Source organism: Ruditapes philippinarum, unplaced genomic scaffold, assembly GCF_026571515.1.
Source record: "Ruditapes philippinarum isolate M1 unplaced genomic scaffold, ASM2657151v2 ctg2637_1_1_1_1, whole genome shotgun sequence".
NCBI classification, from domain to species: Eukaryota; Metazoa; Mollusca; class Bivalvia; order Venerida; family Veneridae; genus Ruditapes; species Ruditapes philippinarum.
Window position 1 is genome coordinate 11,567 of NW_026857671.1, and position 23,595 is coordinate 35,161.

At 32.3% G+C, this 23,595-nt stretch overlaps 1 protein-coding gene across 1 annotated transcript; it reads left to right on the plus strand.

The window, feature by feature from the left end:
• Positions 1–216: 216 nt before the first annotated feature.
• Positions 217–23,247, plus strand: LOC132750561 (sodium/calcium exchanger 1-like; the record flags this gene model as incomplete). Its single annotated transcript, XM_060740553.1, has 5 exons — positions 217–322; positions 15,442–15,462; positions 18,836–18,946; positions 20,162–20,320; positions 21,721–23,247. Coding segments are annotated over 5 exons (774 nt in total), but the record flags the coding sequence as incomplete, so codon positions are not given.
• Between the last annotated feature and the right edge of the window lie 348 nt (positions 23,248–23,595).

Here is a 23,595-nt window from a genome sequence, read left to right on the forward strand (position 1 = left end):
GGTAGAGCCAGGTTTGACTCAAGGTAGAGTCAGGTGTGACACCTGGGGTATAGGTCAACTAATTGTTTTCCATAATTTTGATGACATTATGCTTACAGTTTTTGCTCTGAAAGAAAACTAGATCATAATTTAATGATTGATAGAATATGTTATAGATTTATAATATGATAAGTGGTATTAGCAGCAACAAATCTGATGTTGTTTTATTGATTGTATTTACAGAGTGTTGTTGACAAGTTATTGAAGAAGGCAAATGTTTCCCTGGTTGTTGGTACGTCATCATGGAGAGAACAGTTCATAGAGGCCATCACTGTTAGTCCAGGTAGGTATTTTGGTCATGTGACTGAAAGTAACAAAATCAAACCTTTTTTACTCACTCATCATCAACATTTTTTTAGCCGCTGCTTTTGTGCATATGCCTTGTGATTTTTTTTCTAAAAAATCAAGTTATATTGCTGTTTGCATTGATTTTTTTTGGACACAGATTGACACTGAATGGTGATTTTATCCTCATATGAACAGTATTTCTAATTCTTTGAAAATAGAATTAAAGTGTAAAATATTAAAACAAATAAACATATACAATATAATTATGTTTATATATATACATGTGTTATATATCAAATATATTACCCCAAAGCCTTAAGGTTAAAAATGTCTTCGTCAAATGTAGTGACTGATTATGAATAAGTTGAACCCTTATCCTGCTGAAACCAGAAATTATAAGCCTTTGCCACCAGTGAAGAGCCAGGCCAGCCTGCACATCTGTGTAGTCTGACCACTCATGGCTCTGTTCTACTGGTATCTCAACTTTTGTATTTTGTTAATGAAATCCCTTAAACTTAGAATGGATTGTTCCAAATTCTAAGCTGGACAAGTCCATTACATAAATTCAGCAGATTAAGGGTTTTAAAAAAAACTGTTTAGAAAACAACATGGTTAGAGAAAACAAAACTGTTTAGAAAATGCAATGTTAGAGAAAACAAAACTTTTTAGAAAACAACAGTGTAAAAGCAAAACAAAACTGTTTAGAAAACATTGTTAGAGAAAACAAAATTGTTTAGAAAACAATATTGTTACAGAAAACAAAACTGTTTAGAAAACAACATTGTTACAGAAAACAAAACTGTTTAGAAAATGCAATGTTAGAGAAAACAAATTGTAAGAGAAAACAAAACTGTTCAGAGGATAAGCATGTCATTATGTGTTGATTGTGTATTTGATTTGGCATAAATACCAAAGTTTTGTGAATGTATTTGCTTTCAAAAGACAATCGTAGTTGTCTTGACCAGTAAGCTGTTTTTTTAAGCTATTCCTGATGGTCATTTTATACATCTTTAGTGCTGCAGCCATGATAATATCATATTATTTAATAAAATAAAAGTATTTATAGTCCTGATATGCTAATTTATAAAGTGTTTTAATTGCATGGATTATTTGCATTAAAAATGTATTTTTAAATATAGTACAACAGTTTAAAAACAGGTGACTTTATGTTCCCAAAATTTTTATGCCCCCACAATGTGGGAGCATATAGCGTTGCACTTGTCCGTCCGTCCGTCAATCCGTCAGTCAGTCAGTCCGAGCATACGAGAGCTACATTATGAGGTTTAGGTTTATGTACAGGCACTCTGTATGGGGTTCATTCCGTAGAGACATGTATTATGGGGTTAAAAATGCTCTTATGGGGTTAAAAAATTTGCTCTTGTGGGGTTAAGAGATCAAAGGAATAACCCCACAAACACGTCCTGTGAGAACGTCCGTCCGTCTGTCCGTACGTCCCGAAATCTTGTGAACGCAGCTCCTCTTAAACCGAATAGCAGATTTTGCTTAAACTTACAGGGATGATCAACCTTAATGTGTAGATGGTAGTAAAGGAAGGAATTTTCGCTGCGACCCAATTTAATAGAATTATGGCCCTTTGTTGATTTTTTCACTAGATACTATGTAGAAATTTTGTGAACGCATCTCCTCTTAAACCGGATGGCAGATTTTGCTTAAACTTACAGGGATGAACAACCTTAAAGTGTAGATGGTAGTAAAGGAAGGAATTTTTGCTGCGACCAAATTTAACAGAATTATGGCCCTTTGTTGATTTTTTCACTATATACTATGTGGAAATTTTGTGAATGCAACTCCTCTTAAACCGGATGGCAGATTTTGCTTAAACTTCCAGGGATAAACAACCTTAATGTGTAGATGGCAGTAAAGGAAGGAATTTTTGCTGCAACCAAATTTAACAGAATTATGGCCCTTTGTTGATTTTTAGATTTCAACTTGTGGCACATGTAGTCCAAAAAATATTTGACCTAGAGTCTTAAGATTGACAGAACAGTGGTGTGTGGGGGCATCCGTGTCCTATGGACACATTTCTAGTTCATGAATGATTTTAACTACAAAGTTTTAACTTGATGTTAAAGTTGCATTGAGCTCACTGTTTTTGATGGGGAAAAACAATTTCTTTCATCAAGAACATATCTATTGTAAAATCTTGCACACATTTTGCCTTGCATTGAGCACAGTCATGCAACTTTTTTGGCATTTCATTGTCATAACAACTGAAAAAAAATGTAAACCTGGAAATTTTGTCTATATATATATGTTCATATCCATATTTACTCTTACCCTGCTGGAACCGAAATTGCTTTGCCACCAGTATCAAGCCCTAGGCTTACTTTTGCCACCAGTATCAAGCCCTAGGCTAACTTTTGCCACCAGTATCAAGCCATTGGCTAAGTTTTGCCACCAGTATCAAGCCATTGGCTAACTTTTGCCACCAGTATCAAGTCATTGGCTAACTTTTGCCACCAGTATCAAGCCATTGGTTAAATTTTGCCACTAGTATCGAGTCATTGGTTAACTTTTGCCTCCAGTATAGAGCCTTTGGCCAACTTTTGCCACCAGTATTGAGCCATTGGCTAACTTTTGCCACCATTATAGAGCCATTGGCCAACTTTTGCCTCCAGTATAGAGCCTTTGGCCAACTTTTGCCACCAGTATCGACCCATTGGCCAGATTTTGCCCCCAGTATTGAGCCATTGGCAAAATTTTGCCACCAGTATAGAGCCATTGGCAAAATTTTGCCACCAGTATAGAGCCTTTAGCTAACTTTTGCCACCAGTATAGAGCCAATGGTCAACTTTTGTCACCAGTATAGAGCCATTGGTTAACTTTTGCCGCCATTATAGAACCATTGGCTAACTTTTGCCTCCAGTACAGAGCCAATGGTCAACTAGTTGCAATTATCTGTGCTGTCTGACCAGGCTCTACACTGTTGGTAGCTCAATATTTGTTGTTTGTTTTTAAAATCCCAAATTCAAAGCAGGGCAAAACTATTACAAAAATTCAGCAGGTTAAGGGTTAATAAAAGTCAATGTTTTAGTCTGCAAGTTAAAGGTTGTGTATGAAGACACCAACTTAATATTGTTTGTTGGTAAACCTGCACACTGTGTCAAGACACAAACACGTTTTACGACATTAATTGCCAAAGACAAAACTGTTTGTGACATTTTTTTAGATTTACAGACTGTGTAAGATATTTGAGATATATATGCATATATGCATATAGATTTGTCATGTAATATACAAAGAAGTAGAAAAACTTGAAGGTTAAAAAGAGTATTTTTATTGTCAAAGACAATTTTAGGGTTGTTCTGTGTACATCATACAATATTCTGTAATATTAAATAAGCTATATATGGCCAACTTAGTAAAAGTAAATAATGAAAATGTATATTCTGTTTCATTGAAAGGAAGGGATTGGTACTCTCTACCAAATTTACAATGAAATTTTCATTTGGTTAATAGAGTTTATAATGGCGATTGTTTTTTGTTTGTTTGATTTTGTTATCTATTTATAAGAACTCTCTAGTAATTAAGAAAATGCAGCCATGTGTTAAATAGTATAATTGTTGCATAATGACAAAAGTCAGTGAATGTTTTAATATTGAAAGTAATGCCTATATAATTAATATTATAGGAAATGTTTAAGGGTACATAATTTTATAATATTGGCCTATAAAATGGCTGCAAACTAGTTGAAAGTTCAATAGAATACTGTATACTTGATTGTAAACAGAACAACCTTAAAATGATTCTCTATCTAATTAAGCCTTGAATGTCCTTATATAAAGCTTGAATAATGAGAAGTTGATAGGAGGAGAAAAAAGAAATGCGGGTAATTTATCTAACATAAGATTGTCATGATTGTACCGTCATCATTTTGTAATACCTTCGTAATAACCATAAAAAGCAATTAGGGATTTTCATGTCAATAAAGTATCGGATATATAAGAAGTGAATGTAATGAAGCGAATGTTTATATTAACATTCTAATCGAAAGTCAACAACCTGTTTTTTTTTAACCATGGCTTTTGCTGTCGTATACCCCAGTCATGTGACATCATGTATTTGTTTTTTTTCTTTCATTTTGCTAAGAGCCAGATGGAGGTTTGTGTAAAATTAGAAAAATGTATTGTACATGCTTACACCATCATATTTAGTTGCAGATTTATTCAGTTTTGATAGAGTTTTAGTTACATAGCTTTGTTTCCTTGATATATTATATAATGTAGATGTTATGTCAATATATATATAACCATGTGTGTATGTTTTAGAGTATATTAAGACACTAGTTTAAACATATTTTATTGCATTTAATACATGTTTACAAATATAGCATACAAATAAAGTATATATATTAAAATGCAAATGGGTTGGACAACAAGTTCTCACAACATTAGATTAAGCCCTTCCCAGTATTAAGACACTTATGGTTCAACAAGGGTGATGCTTCTCAAAGGCAGTCTTTAAAGGGAGGGTGTTTTTTATAAAGGTTACATCAAAGAGTGTTTTACAAATGTATCAGTATGAAGAAAGTGTTTTTGTAAAGGTTGCCACAAAGGAAGAGTGTTTTTGCAAAGGTAACCTCTAAGGAAGGATATTTTTGCAAAGGTTACTGCAATGGATGGGTTTTTTCGCAAAGGTTTCCACAATGGAAAGGTGTTTTTGCAAAGGTTACCACAAAGTATGGGTGTTTTTGCAAAGGTTACTGCAATGGAAGCGTTTTTTGCAAAGGTTACCACAATGGAAAGGTGTTTTAGCAAAGGTTACCACAAAGAATTCAGGGTGTTTTTGCAAAGGTTACTGCAATGGAACAATATTTTACAAAGTTTACAGCAAAAGATGGGAGTTTTTGCAAAGGTACAGACAGTAAAAGGAGAAGGGTTTTTAGTAAAGATAACAGAGAACAAAAGGTCTCATTTTCACTAGGGTCACATCAAAGGGTAAGAGGATGTTATTCTGAAAAGCTCGGAGCAAGGGGAGATTGTTAAGATATGAGTGCTTTACATAGAGATGTAGCAAGGTTGGGGTGCCTTAACAGGTTATGAAAAGTAGAGGATGTTTTGCAAATGGAAAGGACTTTCCTAAATGCACAATTAGCTGAAAGTGTTTCTCAAACGACAGGTATCTCACAAATATGCAACTAGTTTGATTTTTTTTTTTTTTCATTGATTTTTTTTTTAATGCACTGTTAGCAATAATTATATTATGTTTTATAAATGATAAAACACTGTGCCCTTTAAGACCATTTCTGCAAATACCAAATAGATACATTATTCATCAACTTTATATAAGCTTATAACCTACTGTAGCAAATTTATCAGTCTTAGAATGAATCAGTTTTTGAGACAGTATAAGCCCTTGATATATTGAACACTTAAGTATAACCAAAGAAACAAAAATCTATATCAAGAGGGAATCATACTGTCTTCATTTTCTACAAGAAAAATAATAACAGAAAAGATGAATAAATATCTTTTGATAAGTTAATTATATATATGTATAACGCAAGTTAGAAAATGTTGATAGACTTTGTTATTGAAAAATGCCAGTTTTTTTTTAAATTATTTTGCTTACTATGTATTATGTATATGTTGTGTTTTAGATATTGATCAAGATATTAATATTTTCATTTTTACAAGATATTTGTCACAGATTATGAAGAAATTATTTTATTTTACATAATTTGTATACAGCCTTATTTAAGACTACTTTCTGACGTATTTATTAGTTTATTTTTACATAGAAATTACTATTTTACTCTTTATTTGATAAATGTCATACCTGTTAATGAGATTTTTGAAAAATACTTGAAAAATACAAGCATCAAATTTTGTATTATAATTACGTAAATATGAGCAGTTGTGAACTGGGTATTTTTATCAGAAGTCATTTAATTCAGAAAAGTTTTAGGTGTATATTAAAAAGATAGCTCAAAATGCAAACAGTTTTGTAAATCAAAGGGAAACAATTTTGTCAATCAAAGGGAAACAATTTTGTCAAACAAAGAACAAAAATCCATCAATTTTGTTATATTACCCCAAAAAAATCTGTTGGAAGATAATTCAATAATTTCCTAACTTTGGTCATGGTTGAAGTCCCTTTTGGGACCATGCTATTTTATAATTTCTTAAAATTTGTGTTTTTAACCAGGTTTTCAATTTTGAAAATCCTGGTTATTAGATTGGGGTATGGCGGGCGGATGGGCGGATGGGCGGCTGGGCGGATGGGCGGATGGGCGGGCGTCAAACGAAATTGTGTCGCTCTGTAACTCTTCAACCCTTTGAAGAATTTAGATGAAACTTCAGACAAATGTTTACCACATCAAGATGACGTGCAGAACGCATGTTCCGCATGGCTGGCTCCAAGGTCAAGGTCACAGTGACATTAACATTGAAAATCCTGTCCGCTCTGTAACTCTTCAACCCTTTGAAGAATTTTGATGAAACTTCAGACAAATGTTTACCACATCAAGATGACGTGCAGAACGCATGTTCCGCATGGCTGGCTCCAAGGTCAAGGTCACAGTGACATTAACATTGAAAATCCTGTCCGCTCTGTAACTCTTCAACCCTTTGAAGAATTTTGATGAAACTTCAGACAAATGTTTACCACATCAAGATGACGTGCAGAACGCATGTTCCGCATGGCTGGCTCCAAGGTCAAGGTCACAGTGACATTAACATTGAAAATCCTGTCCGCTCTGTAACTCTTCAACCTTTGAAGAATTTTGATGAAACTTCAGACAAATGTTTACCACATCAAGATGACGTGCAGAACGCATGTTCCGCATGGCTGGCTCCAAGGTCAAGGTCACAGTGACATTAACATTGAAAATCCTGTCCGCTCTGTAACTCTTCAACCCTTTGAAGAATTTTGATGAAACTTCAGACAAATGTTTACCACATCAAGATGACGTGCAGAACGCATGTTCCGCATGGCTGGCTCCAAGGTCAAGGTCACAGTGACATTAACATTGAAAATCCTGTCCGCTCTGTAACTCTTCAACCCTTTGAAGAATTTTGATGAAACTTCAGACAAATGTTTACCACATCAAGATGACGTGCAGAACGCATGTTCCGCATGGCTGGCTCCAAGGTCAAGGTCACAGTGACATTAACATTGAAAATCCTGTCCGCTCTGTAACTCTTCAACCCTTTGAAGAATTTTGATGAAACTTCAGACAAATGTTTACCACATCAAGATGACGTGCAGAACGCATGTTCCGCATGGCTGGCTCCAAGGTCAAGGTCACAGTGACATTAACATTGAAAATCCTGTTTACATGATTTTAACTTGATTTGGCAGTCAAAGGTCATATCATCTTTGGAGGTAATTTAAAAAAGATATGATATATTATTTCATGTCTACTTTGTAACTTGTTTTTCATTATACAGAATTATCAATATAATTATAGTGAACAAATTCTTCTGTGCTGAACTCGTCCTACATTTCTCAACAGATTTTGTTCAAACTTTCACAGAAGCTTTGTCATCAAGCACCCTGGCACATATTGTCGGGGTTTTGTGATTGGATAGTTTTTGACCTAATTATGGCCCTTTGTTTTTTTCCTTATACATAATATTATAGTGAACACTTCTTCAGTGGCAATTCCTCCTACATTATTCATGTTTTACATTGCACATAGTAACATTGTTTGTTGCTTGTATTTGTATTTCAAATACAACATATTTATCTACAATGGTGATAATTGAAAACCTGGTTTCATGGCATTGCCATGTTTCTTGTTTTTTTTTTTCTTAAAGAAATCTTTTTCTTGTGTATTTTTTTTATACCTTTTTAGATGTGTCTTGTACTCCATTGCAAGCTCCAATGACAGAGTTATGCTACTTTGTAAATTATTTACAGGCATTTAAGAAAAGTTATAGTTTTTTTGGATAAAGTGTATTTTTAAAACCATAGAAGTTTCAGTTGAATTTTATTTTCTCATCTAAAGAATAGAAAGGAATGTTTTTAAGGTTTTGTAGTTTAAATAGTATTTTATACATGTATAATGTTGTGGCATAATGGCTAAAGACTTATTAAGTGTTAATTAAAAAAATGTGTTCTTAATAATGTGAGATCACAGTGCTAAGATATAAAAGGGCAATGTACACAAGAACAAAGATAAAGCTCCAAGATAAAGAAATACTTAATAAGTTCACAATTAGTTTTCAAGGTAAAATATAGTGTCAACTTTAAACCCAAACCAAAAAAAGTCAAAGGAAATAGTTGCAGTCAGTATTTAATAATAGTTAACTGTTGCAATAAAAAGTATTTAATATTATTAATAACTTTCGTTGTGACACCAATATATTGTCCAGTTTTACCAGACTCTTGGAACAACTAAATTTCAATATTTCAATTTCAATACCCTCAATATTAACAATGGACAATAAATTCAAATTCAAAGCTGCACAAATCCATTATATAAATTTAAGCATAAAAAAGATGCAGCATAAAAAATACCACCTTAAATTTAAACCCAGAGTATCCTGGTAGATTATTGTCAAATTTCGAGCTTTAAGTTTCAAGAAGTTGAAATTTCCGATAAATAAATCTAGAAAACAAATTTTCTCAAAGGAAATCAGATGATGATATTTAACTAATGGTATGCTTTCAAGATGCATTAAGAAAAGTAAAGGGAGTAGAAGAGGAAAGATTGTTGGTTTATGATGTCTATGTTGTCTCCAGCTAATGTATGAGTGGACAGATATACAGCTAGCATGGAAAACATCCATCTATGTCATAGAGTAATACAGCTCCGGGAATTAAAACCTCCATCTATACCTCATAATAGCCATTATTATGTTTTACAGTGTCTGTCAAACAGGCAGCAACCCATCCCAATGGATACAGCAACAACTTTTATAGACCTTTATAATCAACAATATATATCTCAGAGAAAGGGATACTTGCTTGATAAGCACTTATTGAGCTGTTTTCCGCAGGATATGGACTGCAGTTTTAGGGTATTACATTCCTCATATAGGATTATTATATTGACCATTCTCAGGCGATTTTTCTCAGCCTATTCTTAGCTCGGCTGCCACTTAGAGATAGCATCTGGTCAAGCAAATTCTCACACCAATACAATCAACAAACTGAAGTAGTCTTAAGATGTGCCTAAGTCCAGCATTTGACAAGCACTTTATCAAATGTTCAGTGTCTCAAGGTGCTAATTGGCAGTGATACGAGACTCTCTCGGTGCAGTGTAACACTTTAAAATATCTGGATTATATGGTTTAGTGTTACACTGTCTAATGTTGATGTATTATTTGCACTGGTTAAGGTAGTCTTTATTAGGAACTATAAAGAGGTGCTTGTGATACCTTTAATGGCAACTTAGTGCAGGACCATTTGGTTGTAAATACCACTTACCTTAAGCTCTCTCAAGGAAACATTGAATTCATAGGAACTGGATACTGATATTAACATGTTGTCAACAACTCATTGACTGACAAGCTGCTTCTGGCAATATTTCTGATGTTGAAGAACATAGACTTATAGAAATTAAACATCACAAAGTTCAGAATGGCATACCCATAGTTTATAATTAATATTTGACACCACGCTTGACAAAAAAAATGGAATGTGTGGACATCTGTTAATAGTTTGTCTCGACTTTTTTTTGCCATTTGGGTAAATGTTATTCATTTCTTTACCTGGGATTGCCCAAAGAACTAAAACGTATAGGAATTTATGTTAGCACCAGCCTAAATGCACATTCCATGGTTAAAACTCAACCAGATCAATAATTTCTTTTGTAGAGTTGTGGCCCTTGTATATAGTAAAAGAGCACACAAGTGCACTACCGTTCCAGAAATCACAATTTATTGATCCTGTGAATGCTAACAGTCACCAGTATAAAGCTAGATAAAGTAAATTCATAAAGTTTGACCATACTTGTACTGTTTAGTAATACAATTGTACTTAATAATTTGAATGTATTGATTAAAAATCCTCACACAAACAATGGACAGAATTGTTAAATTCATGCAAAACAAAGCTAATGTAAATCTACATTTACACATTTAGCATTGTATAAAGGGTGGTTAAAACAATACCGAGAAAGTTGTCCTGACACAGATTTCTTTGTCAATTCACAGAATTGTTATATGGGATGACAGTTTTGCTTTCATTATATTCAGGAAGAAACACAGAATTAGATTTAATCCATAAATTTATGTAAAACTGACAGGTTTGCAGCATTCAGTAACAAAAAAATGATGGCAAAGCAAGTCTGATTAGATATTTGAGAAAGTTTTACAGCATCTACAAATCAATGTTACAATAATACAGCATATTTAGTGTTTGGTATTTAATCTTATTTTACTCTAGGAAATATATTTTCTATTTTGACAACTGTGTAGCAGTAGGTGCAGCTGTACTCAGAAAGCTTATGTAAATTTTTGAATAGATCTTAATGAGTCTTGAAACATTCAAATTATTTCTTACAATGTATTCAACTGATAAAAATAACTACAGAATTAATTTTCTTATATAATTGATATCGTGTCTATAGTTTTGTGAAAGAAATCTTTTAAACAATTCGAAATTTTTTACACTTTTTTAAATAGAATAAATGTAGAATTAAGAATATTTTGGGTTTTCCCAGCTAATCCCAGGGTACAAACAAACTTTTTACAGTTACAGCTTTGAAAATTAGAGCAACTGGTTGTCTTTTGCAACCGGTAGTGCACCATGAAGCTATAATGGCAAAAGTTTGTACAGGGAGATAAGCTTGGAAAAACCCACATTTGACGAGTTCTGGATAAAATCTTTTGGCCAGAAAGAATTGGTAGTAGCAATTGGAAATATGCTTAAGCTTTTATATTGAATAAATTATGTATACAATTGATGTAAATTTCAGTTGGCAACAATAATGATCGCCTCTTATGCCACTTGTATAGTCAGTTTCAAATCTGGACAAGACCTTTACATATGTTTCGCAGGGTATATAAAACTGTAAAGTTCATTACATAACAACTCTGTTAGATTATGTATTCCAAAATATATTAATCATTACATCATATTTAGTGTAATTATTTGTAATTGCGGATAATTATCTCTAATAATCATTAGCATTATTTGATAAGGTACATTTCAACATGTTTAAAGCCTTTTTGTACTAAAATTCCTATGCCATGCAAGATAGCACAAGTTCTTTTATTCTTGTACTTTATATTGGCATTTATATTTTTGACAGGTTTTTCTAAAGTTTGTATGTACTGTTTTGTTCTCATGTTGTGTCACATGGTACATGCTTTATACTATTTTTCCTCCTCTAAAATAACAATTTATTGCAAGAAATTGAACATATCAAATTAGTTAAAGGTCAAGGTCACAATAAAAAAACAATGGTTTTGTTAAAAATTTCTATCTTAATGAAAAGATTGCAAAGGTCATTCTAAAATGATAGAGGTCAAGGTCACATGTTTGAAGATTTAGAATGTTAAATTCTAAATGGATATCAGTGCAACATAATTGTGAATAATCTTTAATGATAGAAACTGTTTAAGTTAAATCAAAAATGAATTTTACAAAGTGAATAGAAAGTCAAATTTATATTTGAATGATTCTCATTGTTACAAACTGAAGTAGAGTTCAGGTCAAGGTCACTCATTTAATTATTATGATTGTTACAAACTGAATAGAGGTCAAGCATCTTCACATTGAAACTTATAATGGGAGAATAATTGATGTGTTCACACAATGTATCACTTTCAGTTATTTGTATTGATACCAAATTGTGACACAATAATAACTTTATGCTTTTAATTGTCACTATTGTTTTGCACAAAAAATCTAAGGTTTAATTTGCTGAAATCTTAAATCTCACTTAACTCACAGAATACATTAATTAACCTCTGAGGAAATCACTTTCCTATTGCAATCCCAGAATGCAATTTGGCTAAAACAACCAACAAATCAGTTTTTAGTTTTTTTACAGGTTTATTTCTTCTAGATTTTACCAGGAAACTATTTTAGTCTCCTAAATTCTTTAAGACTACAGACTATTGAGACCATTTACAACAGCTATGTTCCTGCTGTACATTACCAAAATAGTAAGATGTATTATATAGCTGTTATACCGAGGTCTTAGACACCTCCCCTGAGAGACTCTGTTGCCAGCATCTTTCTCATAAATAACAGTTTATTAGCTTACAGTATATTCAATGAGGGAAAATACATAGTAAAATGTTTGGGGGAAATATTATGATACATAATTTAGGGTTCCCACTATATTGAGTTTATTGTATAACTGATGGTACATGTTGAATATGAAAGAATGCTTGTCAATTCGATAAAAGTATGCGGGAATACAGTCAAATCATGGTTTGATGAATTGGTGGATTGCAGCAGATACATGATTTGGTATGTTGCAGCCAATACATGAACTGAATGATTGCAGTCAATATATTAATTGATGGATTGCAGCCACTACATGATTTGGTGTATTGCAGCCGATACATAAACTGATGGTGTGCAGGCAATACACAATTTGGTGTATTGCAGTCGATACATAAACTGTTGGATTGCAGCCAATGCATAATTTGGTGTATTGCAGTCAATGCATGAACTGGTTTATGGCAGTCAATATATAAATTGATGGATTGCACTCAATACATGATTTGGTGTATTGCAGCCAATTCATGAACTGATGGATTGCAGTCAATATATTAATTGATGAATTGCAGCCAATACATGATTTGGTGTGTTGCAGCCAATACATGAACTGATGGATTGCAGTCAATATATTAATTCACGGTTTGCAGCAAATACATGATTTGGTGTATAATGCAGCCCATACATGAACTGATGGATTGCAGTCAATATATTAGTTGATGAATTGTAGCCACTACATGATATGGTGTATTGCAGCTGATACATGAACTGATGGATTGCAGTCAATATATTAGTTGATGAATTGCAGCCAATACATGATTTGGTGTATTGCAGCCGAAACATGAACTGATGGATTACAGTCAATAAATTAATTCATGTTTTGCAGCCAATACATGATTTGATGTATTGCAGCCAGTTCATGAACTGATGGATTGCAGTCAATAAATTAATTCATGGTTTGCAGCCAATACATGATTTGGTGTATTGCAGCCAATACATGAACTGATGGATTGCAGTCAATATATTAATTGATGAATTGCAGCCAATACATGATTTGGTGTATTGCAACCAATACATGAACTGATGGATTGTAGTCAATATATTAATTGATGAATTGCAGCCAATACATGATTTGGTGTATTGCAGCGAATACATGAACTGATGGATTGCAGTCAATATATTAATTGATGAATTGCAGCCAATACATGAACTGATGGATTGCAGTCAATATATTAATTGATGAATTGCAGCCAATACATGATTTGGTGTATTGCAGCCAATACATGAACTGATGGATTGCAGTCAATATATTAATTGATGAATTGCAGCCAATACATGAACTGATGGATGGTAGTCAATATATTAATTGATGTTTTTCAGCAGATGTTTGAACTGATGGATTGCAGTCAGTATATTAATTGATGAATTGCAGCCAATACATGAACTGATGGATTGCAGTTAATATATTAATTGATGAATTGCAGCCAATACATGAACTGATGGATTGCAGTTAATATATTAATTGATGAATTGCAGCCAATACATGAACTGATGGATGGCAGTCAATATATTAATTGATGAATTGCAGCCAATACATGAACTGATGGATTGCAGTCAATATATTAATTGATGAATTGCAGCCAATACATGAACTGATGGATTGCAGTCAATATATTAATTGATGAATTGCAGCCAATACATGAACTGATGGATTGCAGTCAATATATTAATTGATGAATTGCAGCCAATACATGAACTGATGGATGGCAGTCAATATATTAATTGATGTTTTTCAGCCGATGTTTGAACTGATGGATTGCAGTCAGTTTATTAATTGCTGAATTGCACTTAATACAATGATTTGGTGGATTGCAGTCAAAACATGATGTTATGGATTGCAGTCAATACAGATATTTGATATTTGGGATATCTAATGTTTGAGAATATTCACAAGAGACCGCAACTTGAACCAATATTTCAGGAATATTCATAAAGCACTTCAACAACAAAATAATCATGCAAAAAAGTATAAAGACTATTTATAAGGGACTACAACCAATGTTAGGCAAAAAAATTAATAAATGAAAACTAAGGGACGAAAGCCAATATTTGTATATCACAATTCTGGAACATAACAGCCAATGCATCATATGCAAACTTATGAGGATTACAAGAAATTTTCAGGAACAATACTTGATGATTCTTGGAAGTACAAAGTATGGCAAAATAAGAAAATATGAGAGATTTACGGTAGTACACTTGTATGTGAAGGATATATGACAACCATTTGTTGCAGTCTGTTTGAAATGACATGTTGAACAGTCAGTCATACAGGCATAATTGGGCAAATTAATAACTACATGTACATTCTGTTCTTTCTTCAAAGAAATATATATGTTGTTATTTTCTCGGTTTATTAGATGAGCTAATTGGCATGTATGTTACCATTATTAAGTCATTTGTAGATAATTTGTTATATATCATTATACCAGTAAATATGCTACGAGTAGTCAAAGCTTCGCTGTAATTTGAACTAAATAGGTATACATGAGTTAGGAATAGATTGAATTGGAATCAGACCATTCTTTTATGTCACGTTCTCAGTGGGAATTCTTAGCAATAATAATGATTTCCAGTTGTATGATGATAATGATGATGTGTACCTGAGAGAGATGTCAGTTTTACAACTGGTGAATATAGTGCTTATATCTACTAATTACATTGTATTATGACAAATCAGCACATGGGATTTTGATTATCTCTTCAGCCCTGTGGAGTTTGGAATTCTTGATTTTATTGTATAAGGGGGACTACTCTTACATTTTCCTGGAAGTTCTTAATGCAGGAGTTGTCTAACATTTTCATTTTGTTACACAAGAGATATGGTAAAATTTCCAATGTAATGAATATAATCATTCATTAACAAGGATAATTATGTCACAGTAGTGTGTAGATAACATTTTATTTCAGAGAAAAAAGAAGATCTTACAGGTAACAAAAAAATATATATCCAAGAAAATTCATAAGTAATGTATTGTTGCCATTTACGGAGATTGCCCGAATAAATTCTGATCTGCTAACATAATTTTTGATTAATTATGATCTTTATGCAACAAAGGAAGATGATCTAATCATATATATGCTTTGTGTTTGATAATATAATGAATAACATATATCACTTTCTCTTCCAAAATTCAATCCATGTTTAATAATACTGAAATTTGTAACTTAAAATATGCTACCATAGAACAGATTGTGCCCAACTGCCAATAATATCTATTAAAAAGACTAATACCCTAATGTTTCTTTATACATGTTTATAAGATATGTATTTGACTGTTTAAGTATAAAAGTAAACTTTAATTTCCTACTCTGTATTAAGATGATAAAAATATGACACAGCATTGGATCTTTGATTCAGGATATTTGATGTATTCATGCAAATACATTGTTTTGAATTGTAAGACTGACAGCTTCTTAAAGATCTTTCATTTTCGGAACCTTTAGCAGTCACAAGTGGAAGCAATTTAATTTCAGTGGGATGTTAATTAAAGTGGATTTTTTAGTAATGTTATGTAATTCAAGCTGGAATTATTTGGTATATCTATGTAATTAAAGTATAGGAAATATTATATAAATTATGTATGTATTAACGATTTGATAAATTAAAGATCATGGTGTGATTTGAAATATGTTATTGAATTAATATTAATATGATTTTGATTCTGAAATTAAAGCATTTATTGGAAATTCAGTTATTTTTGTGCAGCAATGTATTATATACTAGCAAGATTACTTTTTATCAGATAATTGGATCTTTTTGGTTTTCAACAATATAAATGACAGGCATTTAATTCCCCTAAAGTGAAGTCTGAGCTAGTCCTGTCTTTTTCTGTACTGTCTGACCAGACTCTGTACAATTATTTCAGTATTTTGATAATTAAAATCTCTTCAGCTAGCAATGGATAACCATAAATTCAAAGCAATACAATTTGTTTTAGTCTTTGATGCAATTATTCAACAGTGAAAAGATAAAGGATCGATGTCCAACTTATTAAATTTGATATTGGCTGTAGAGAATGCCAGAATTGAGCTTGGTACAATTCATATTGTGCTGAAGTTACATATTGCCATGACAGGTCTAATACTTCCAGACCAATGGTCCTTAAACTATTAAAAATCTTCCATTGTTAGAAGCTTTTTTCTAACTCTAGGTAAATGCCAGTGTGTTCTGGAAATTCCTCTATAAAACAATCAGCCAAGATTTTAGGAGCTTAAGTAACAATACACCAGACATGTAATCTTATTAAAGCAGTTTTTTCTCTCATAAACGTCACATTTATTTTGATGCATCAGATGCCACTTTATCTCCTTTTTTTCCTATAGTGTCATAGAAAAATGATAGAATTCAAACATTACATGGTTTTTCGCCTTCTAAAGATTGTATAGAGATATTATAGATTTGTTATTGATAATAAAAATGAATGATGATTTTTTTTTTATATCAGCACAATAAAATGGCACTTAAAACAGCTTACGTTTTGCATGTTGAAAGATAGACAAACTCAGATTGCATGCACATTACTTTACATGGCTAGTCTTTATGTTTTCACCACTTTATGAGATTGTGAAAGTATAACGATGTTAAGAAATACTTACAATTAATGAGCTCAAGATTTTGATCTCTTAAGTAACATAACCAAATTAATATAAAGCAGTTTTCTTTGTAAGTCGAATTGATGATCATGCATTTTATTTTTTATTCATTACCTAACTTAGAAAGCCATTTGCGTTGCACAAGTTAGAAGACCATGTGACTTGTGTAGATTTTTTATATATTTCTTATTGTTCAGACATAAATATGTTTTTTGTGTGTGTTATTCCAAACACAATACAAATGTTGAAACTTATTTTCACTGTCATACGATATGCTTATACTCTTGAAAAACAAAACAAAAAATGAGCTTTAATATAATCTGAGGTTTTTGATACAAGAGAATTATTGTATACCAAGACAGTGAGTGTCAGGTGCATTTATAAAATAAAAAAAAACTCAAGGAAGGAGCAGCATTGATATCAGCACAGATGCTTTGTTAATGTTGCTATTTATAATCCTTACAAGCATATTGTTAGAAATCTTTTTAAACAGTACAATATTACAAAGAAAATCAAGTAATAAACATTATTAACATTGTTAAAATACCTAGGAAGGGTGTTTTTTTATCAAGTCTACAGCATTTTAGTCTGGAATCATGCTTATCATTCAATTACATGATAATTACAATTTTCTTCTAAACACACAGATTGATATAAATGCAGGTGCTATACTAATGACATGAATGATTTACTTGCAGATTTTAAGCTTTTAAGCTTTAGCTACTTTTTAACTATATTTTACCTGCTAAATTTTTTAAATGAACTTGTCCTGCCCCTAATTTTGGAACTGTCAATTATCAATTTTGGGGATATCATTATTAAGATCTCATGTTTAGTCAGCTAACAGAATAGAGATCCTGGTCAGACTGCATGGACATTCAGGCTGGCCCGGCTCTATACTGTTGGCAAAGCTACTCCTTTGAACTGTGTATTCTCTATTCCAAATTAAAAGCAAGACAAATTCATTGTACAAATTCAGCAGTTAATGTGTTAATTGGTAATTAATTGAGACATATTTTTAAGAATCTTAATTATAAGTTGCAGAAAATCTCTTTAACGAAATCAGAGTTTTAACAAGCTGTATGAAAGCACTGATAGCACTGACAGATTCAATGCTTTATTTATATAATACTTAGACTGAAAGTTATATTAAATACAACAGATCCAATATTCATAAATACAACAACATATATGAGCATCCACGCAGTCTGATCAAGATCCATGCTGTTCGCTTACAAACAGTATAACAAGTAGAGAAACTGATAGCGAACAGCATGGATCCTGATCAGACTGTGCGGATGCACAGGCTGGTCTGGATCCATGCTGGTCGCAAACCCATTATGTTGGTTTTGTCATGGCGCAGCTCATATAATATTTACATCTGTTACAATCACAGGTCTCAGAAAGTGACTGAAAAGTTTGTTTACAAAAGTTTACTTTTTTAGCATTTAAATGACTAAATACTGTAATGTCTTTGTTTTACAGTAATATATTCTTATTGTAAAAAGATCAAAGATAAATTTTACAATATTTATATGATACAGATGGTATTAAGTATAGAATAAAAATATTTGGTTGAAGAATATTATTAATATAATAAAGTCAATCGGATGGAACATTTTTATCTTGCTGCTTTTCTTACAGTTGTTTTACTTTTGATAAAAATATTGTTGTTATAATTTTTGTTCATATTTTTTCTGTTACCTAGGTGATGAAGATGAGGAAGAAACTGAGGAGAAACTACCTTCATGTTCAGACTATGTGATGCACTTCTTGACTCTGTTCTGGAAGGTTTTGTTTGCTTTAATTCCACCTACTGGTATGATAATCTTATTCTTTCATATGTTTGATATGTTTGCTTATGTTTATATTTGTAAAAAAAAAACTTAACAGTGATAGCAATTGGAGTCTGTTGCATTACCAAAGAGTTCCATACCATTTTTGGTTAAGGAAACTAAGACTTAAATAAGGAAAACCAAGACTTTAAGTTTAAGGCAGCCATAAAAAAGGAAACCAAGACTTTAAGTTTTAGGCAGCCATAAATAAGGAAACCAAGACTTTATGTTTGAGGATGCCATAAATAAGGAAACTAAGACTTTAAGTTTGAGGCAGCCGTAAATGAAGAAACCAAGACCTTAAGTTTTAAGCAGCCATAAATGAAGAAACCAAGACTTTAAGTTTTAAGAAGCCATAAATAAGGTAACCAAGACTTTAAGTTTTAGTCAGCCATAAATAAGGAAACCAAGACTTTAAGTTTTAGGCAGCCATAAATAAGGAAAACCAAGGCTTTAAGTTTTATGGCAGCCATAAATAAGGAAACCAAGACTTTAAGATTTATGCAGCCATAAATAAGGAAACCAAGATTTAAGTTTTAAGCAGCCATAAACAAAGAAACCAATGCTTTAAGTTTTATGGCAGCCATAAATAAGGAAACCAAGACTTTAAGTTTTAGGCAGCCATAAATAAGGAAACCAAGACTTTAAGTTTTAGGCAGCCATAAATAAGGAAACCAAGACTTAAAGTTTTAGGCAGCCATAAATAAGTTTTAGGCAGCCATAAATAAGGAAACCAAGACTTTATGTTTTATGGCAGCCATAAATAAGGAAACCAAGACTTAAAGTTTAAGGCAGCCATAAATTAGGAAACCAAGACTTAAAGTTTTATGGCAGCCATAAATAAGGAAACCAAGGCTTTAAGTTTTAGGCAGCCATAATTAAGGAAACCAAGACTTTAAGCAAAGATTTGATTTTAGACAGCCATTAACATGCATGTTGTGTCCTAAGGCTTTAAACATGAAAAAAACTTACCATCTTATTAAATAATCTGCAAATCTCAAATGACTGGCAAAATACAATATATCATAATGTTCTGACATGAAATAATAAAATGAAAGAGTGCAGGTAGAAAAAATGTTTAGATAAGAATCTTAACTTAAGATTGTGAAATATCCTGTAAGATGTTAACATTGAAAAAAGTAATGCTTACAGATTCAGTTGTGATCTTAGATGTTTAACAACATGTTTGTTCATTTCAGATTACTGGGGTGGTTGGGCGTGTTTCTGTTTTTCCATAGCAATGATTGGAGTTTTAACAGCTTTTATTGGTGATCTGGCTTCAAGCTTTGGGTGCACTATAGGACTTAAGGATTCTATTACTGCCATTTCATTTGTTGCTCTAGGAACAAGTGTGCCAGGTAAGTTTGTAATCATTATATATGTATATTTATAGTTAACTCATTTTATTCTCTTTTGTCTTGGCTGTGTGGATAAGGCCCCTAATGGCTGCAGATTCAAATGTCTTAAGGGAATTTGGCTGCAGATTCAAATGTCACAAGTGAATTTGGCTGCAGATTCAAGTGTCACAAGGGAATTTGCTGCAGATTCAAATGTCACAAGGGAATTTGGCTGCAGATTCAAATGTCCCAAGGGAATTTGGCTGCAGATTTAAATGTCACAAGGGAATTGGAATTCTCTCATGTGAGGAAGTTATAGCATAGGGAAGGTTGGTGGTTTAATTCAGATGCTTGCTCCTGACTGATATCATTTAAGATTTTCCACCACCAGTAAAGCTGGAAAGTCGCTGTATCCATTACAGTGTTGGTGTCTCTTAAAACCAGTGGGGAAAACACAAGCACTGATAATGCACTAGTCAGTGGTACTTGTTCCTACCCATAGAATTTATGGGGAACAACAAAAAATTTGGCTGTTTTTTAATGTCTCTGTACTGACTTGGCATTGGTATTGTTTTCCAACAAATTTAAAGGAGTAGAATTCCAATCCCCAGTTAGGGAGCATTAAGCAGAGATTTAGACCTTATGGTATATTTCAACAATACTTCAGAGGAATGCTCTTTGGGTTGTTGATGCAAAGGATAATGGTCATGAGCAAAGACAAAAATAGATCTTAAAACTCATCAGGATGTCTTATAAGATAAGCAAAGAACTTAATTAAAACTAATTTAGCACTTTTAATACAAATTTCTGCAAGGCAGATACCAAAACTGTCTCTCTCTTAAAAAACACAGGTTTTATTGATGCTTTGTGAAATGTCATTGTACTTTATTAACCGTAACGTTAAAAACTGAAACAAACAGTATTAACATTCCACATATAGTTTGGCAGTGTCTCCGTTTTTTTGTGTCTTTCAAAATTAACTTTAAATTCTTTTTTACTGATCATTACTGTAGAAGCAATCAGATCAGTTGCATTAAGGATTGCATTTTGTTTTTGATATGTATAATATGTATACATATAGTATTTTTAAGTACAAACATTCTGTTCAATCCCCTCTATGGATGATACAAATCTCAAAGCTTGGGGAAACACTGAATAATCCCAAGCTGAAGGTTGAGTTTACATCGACTCTATTAGCACTGTACCACCAGTGTAAAGTTGGGTATATTAGATTTTGCAGGTTTGACTAGATTCTGTATTGACGCTCAAATTTAGAATTTTGATATTGAAATCTTAAAGAATTGAAATCTAAAAGAATACAATGGAAAGTTCTAAATTCAAATCAGAATTCTTTTAGCTTCAGCCTTGGTAAAGGTTGATATAATTTGATGTTGATGTGCACATATTTATTTGTATTACAGATACATTTGCCAGTAAAGTTGCAGCTGTAAATGATCGTTATGCTGACTCATCTATCGGCAATGTAACAGGAAGTAATGCTGTGAATGTTTTCCTTGGTATCGGCATCGCATGGACAATTGCATCTGTATACCATGCAGCTATAGGCGAAAAATTCGAAGTAGACCCAGGAACCTTGGCTTTCTCAGTGACTCTCTTTGTAATAGAGGCTGTAGTCTGTATTACTATACTTATGCTCAGAAGAGTTAAAGCAGTTGGTGGCGAACTTGGGGGGCCGAAAAAATACAGAGTTCCAACCACAGTCTTCTTGGTATTTTTATGGGTGTTTTATATTGTGATGTCATCAATGGTTGCATACTGCTATGTGCCAGGATTCTAATCTGGTTATATAATAGGATAATATATAATCAGCAAAGGAAGCAGGGGTATGATATTAAAAAAAAAGACAAATGTTACATTGCTGAGAAGTTGAGGAGCCTTTGGCACTGAGTGTAACACATAAAAAAGTCTCCTGCACCTGACTTGTGAAGATCACTCAAGGGAGACTACTGGTTTGTGTTAAGTGAACCCAAGTTTGATTCCTGTGTGACCGAGGCAGAGTCCTGCCACTGTTGATGAAGACACACTGAAATATTACCCTTTGCCGAGAAATGTTTTATTTTAACAATGAAATCTTTGAAGACTTTATTCACATTTTGTCAAAGAAACACATGTTAAGGCACCATGTTCTCCAAATGATATTAAAGTTTGACAATTTGAATGATAAAAATCAAATCTTTTCATATAATTGATTAAGTTATTCACATACAGGCTCAACCGTTTCTTAATCATCACAAATGTCCTACAATTGAAATTGAATTTGTTTAGATTTAAATTTGATTATTCAGTTTTTCATTATTAAACTTTAGGAATAGGGTTTTAGACTGTGCACAATTTCGGTTATTTATGTAGAATGTAAGCATTCTCTACTATTACATAAAGCATTGCTCTGCTTGAAATGTCATTCCCTATATCGTACATGTTTAAGAGAAATTAATATATGAATGACTTCTCTATGGCATGTAATTTAATTTATATCTTTTGGGAAATGGCCTGTTTTACTTTACCTTCTTTTTATCAGAACATTTTATTAATTAAATTCACTTAAGATTTTGGTAAGTTAGAATTATTTAATGACACTTATAATGGAGTGTATGATACCAGATACCGCTGCTTCATAAACTAACATTCGTCCATACTAATCCGTCGCCTACTTTACTTTTTTAATTAGACTGTCCATTAGTTTACTTACTCCATTTTTCTTAGCCATTAGAGAAAATTAATGTTATCATTATTGTCTTTGTGGGATTTTTTTTAATTATTATCATTATTTAATTGTAAATTTTTTTTATCATTCTGAATTATTGCAATGAAAGTCAAAAGTTAATCAAACAATAATGATCAATTATACTGACTTTGGTTGCACTTTCATATCTTCATTCTTGAAGCAGATATTTAAAAAAAAAACAAAAAAAAACAGACACCATAATCCCTATATATGTTGCCAATGTCTAAAGAATATTTCAAAGTGTCAACAAAATAGGTTTGTTCATTGAATAAATACAATTCTATAGTTGGTACAATAGCAGACTTGTAGTTGTCAATTTAATATGACTACCGTACACTGTTCATTTCAAAATCATACTTTTTTTCTTGCTAGTGTATCCATTACAAGTACAACACTGACTCATTATTTTATGTGGCTAAAACAAGAAAATAGCATTTAATACAAGAGTTCAGATAAAGAAATTGATATTAAATGCAGGGTATGGTCTTAACTTTTGTATTACATTTTTTGTGTTTTTGCAACATTATTTAAAGTAGTTAACGAAATTGTA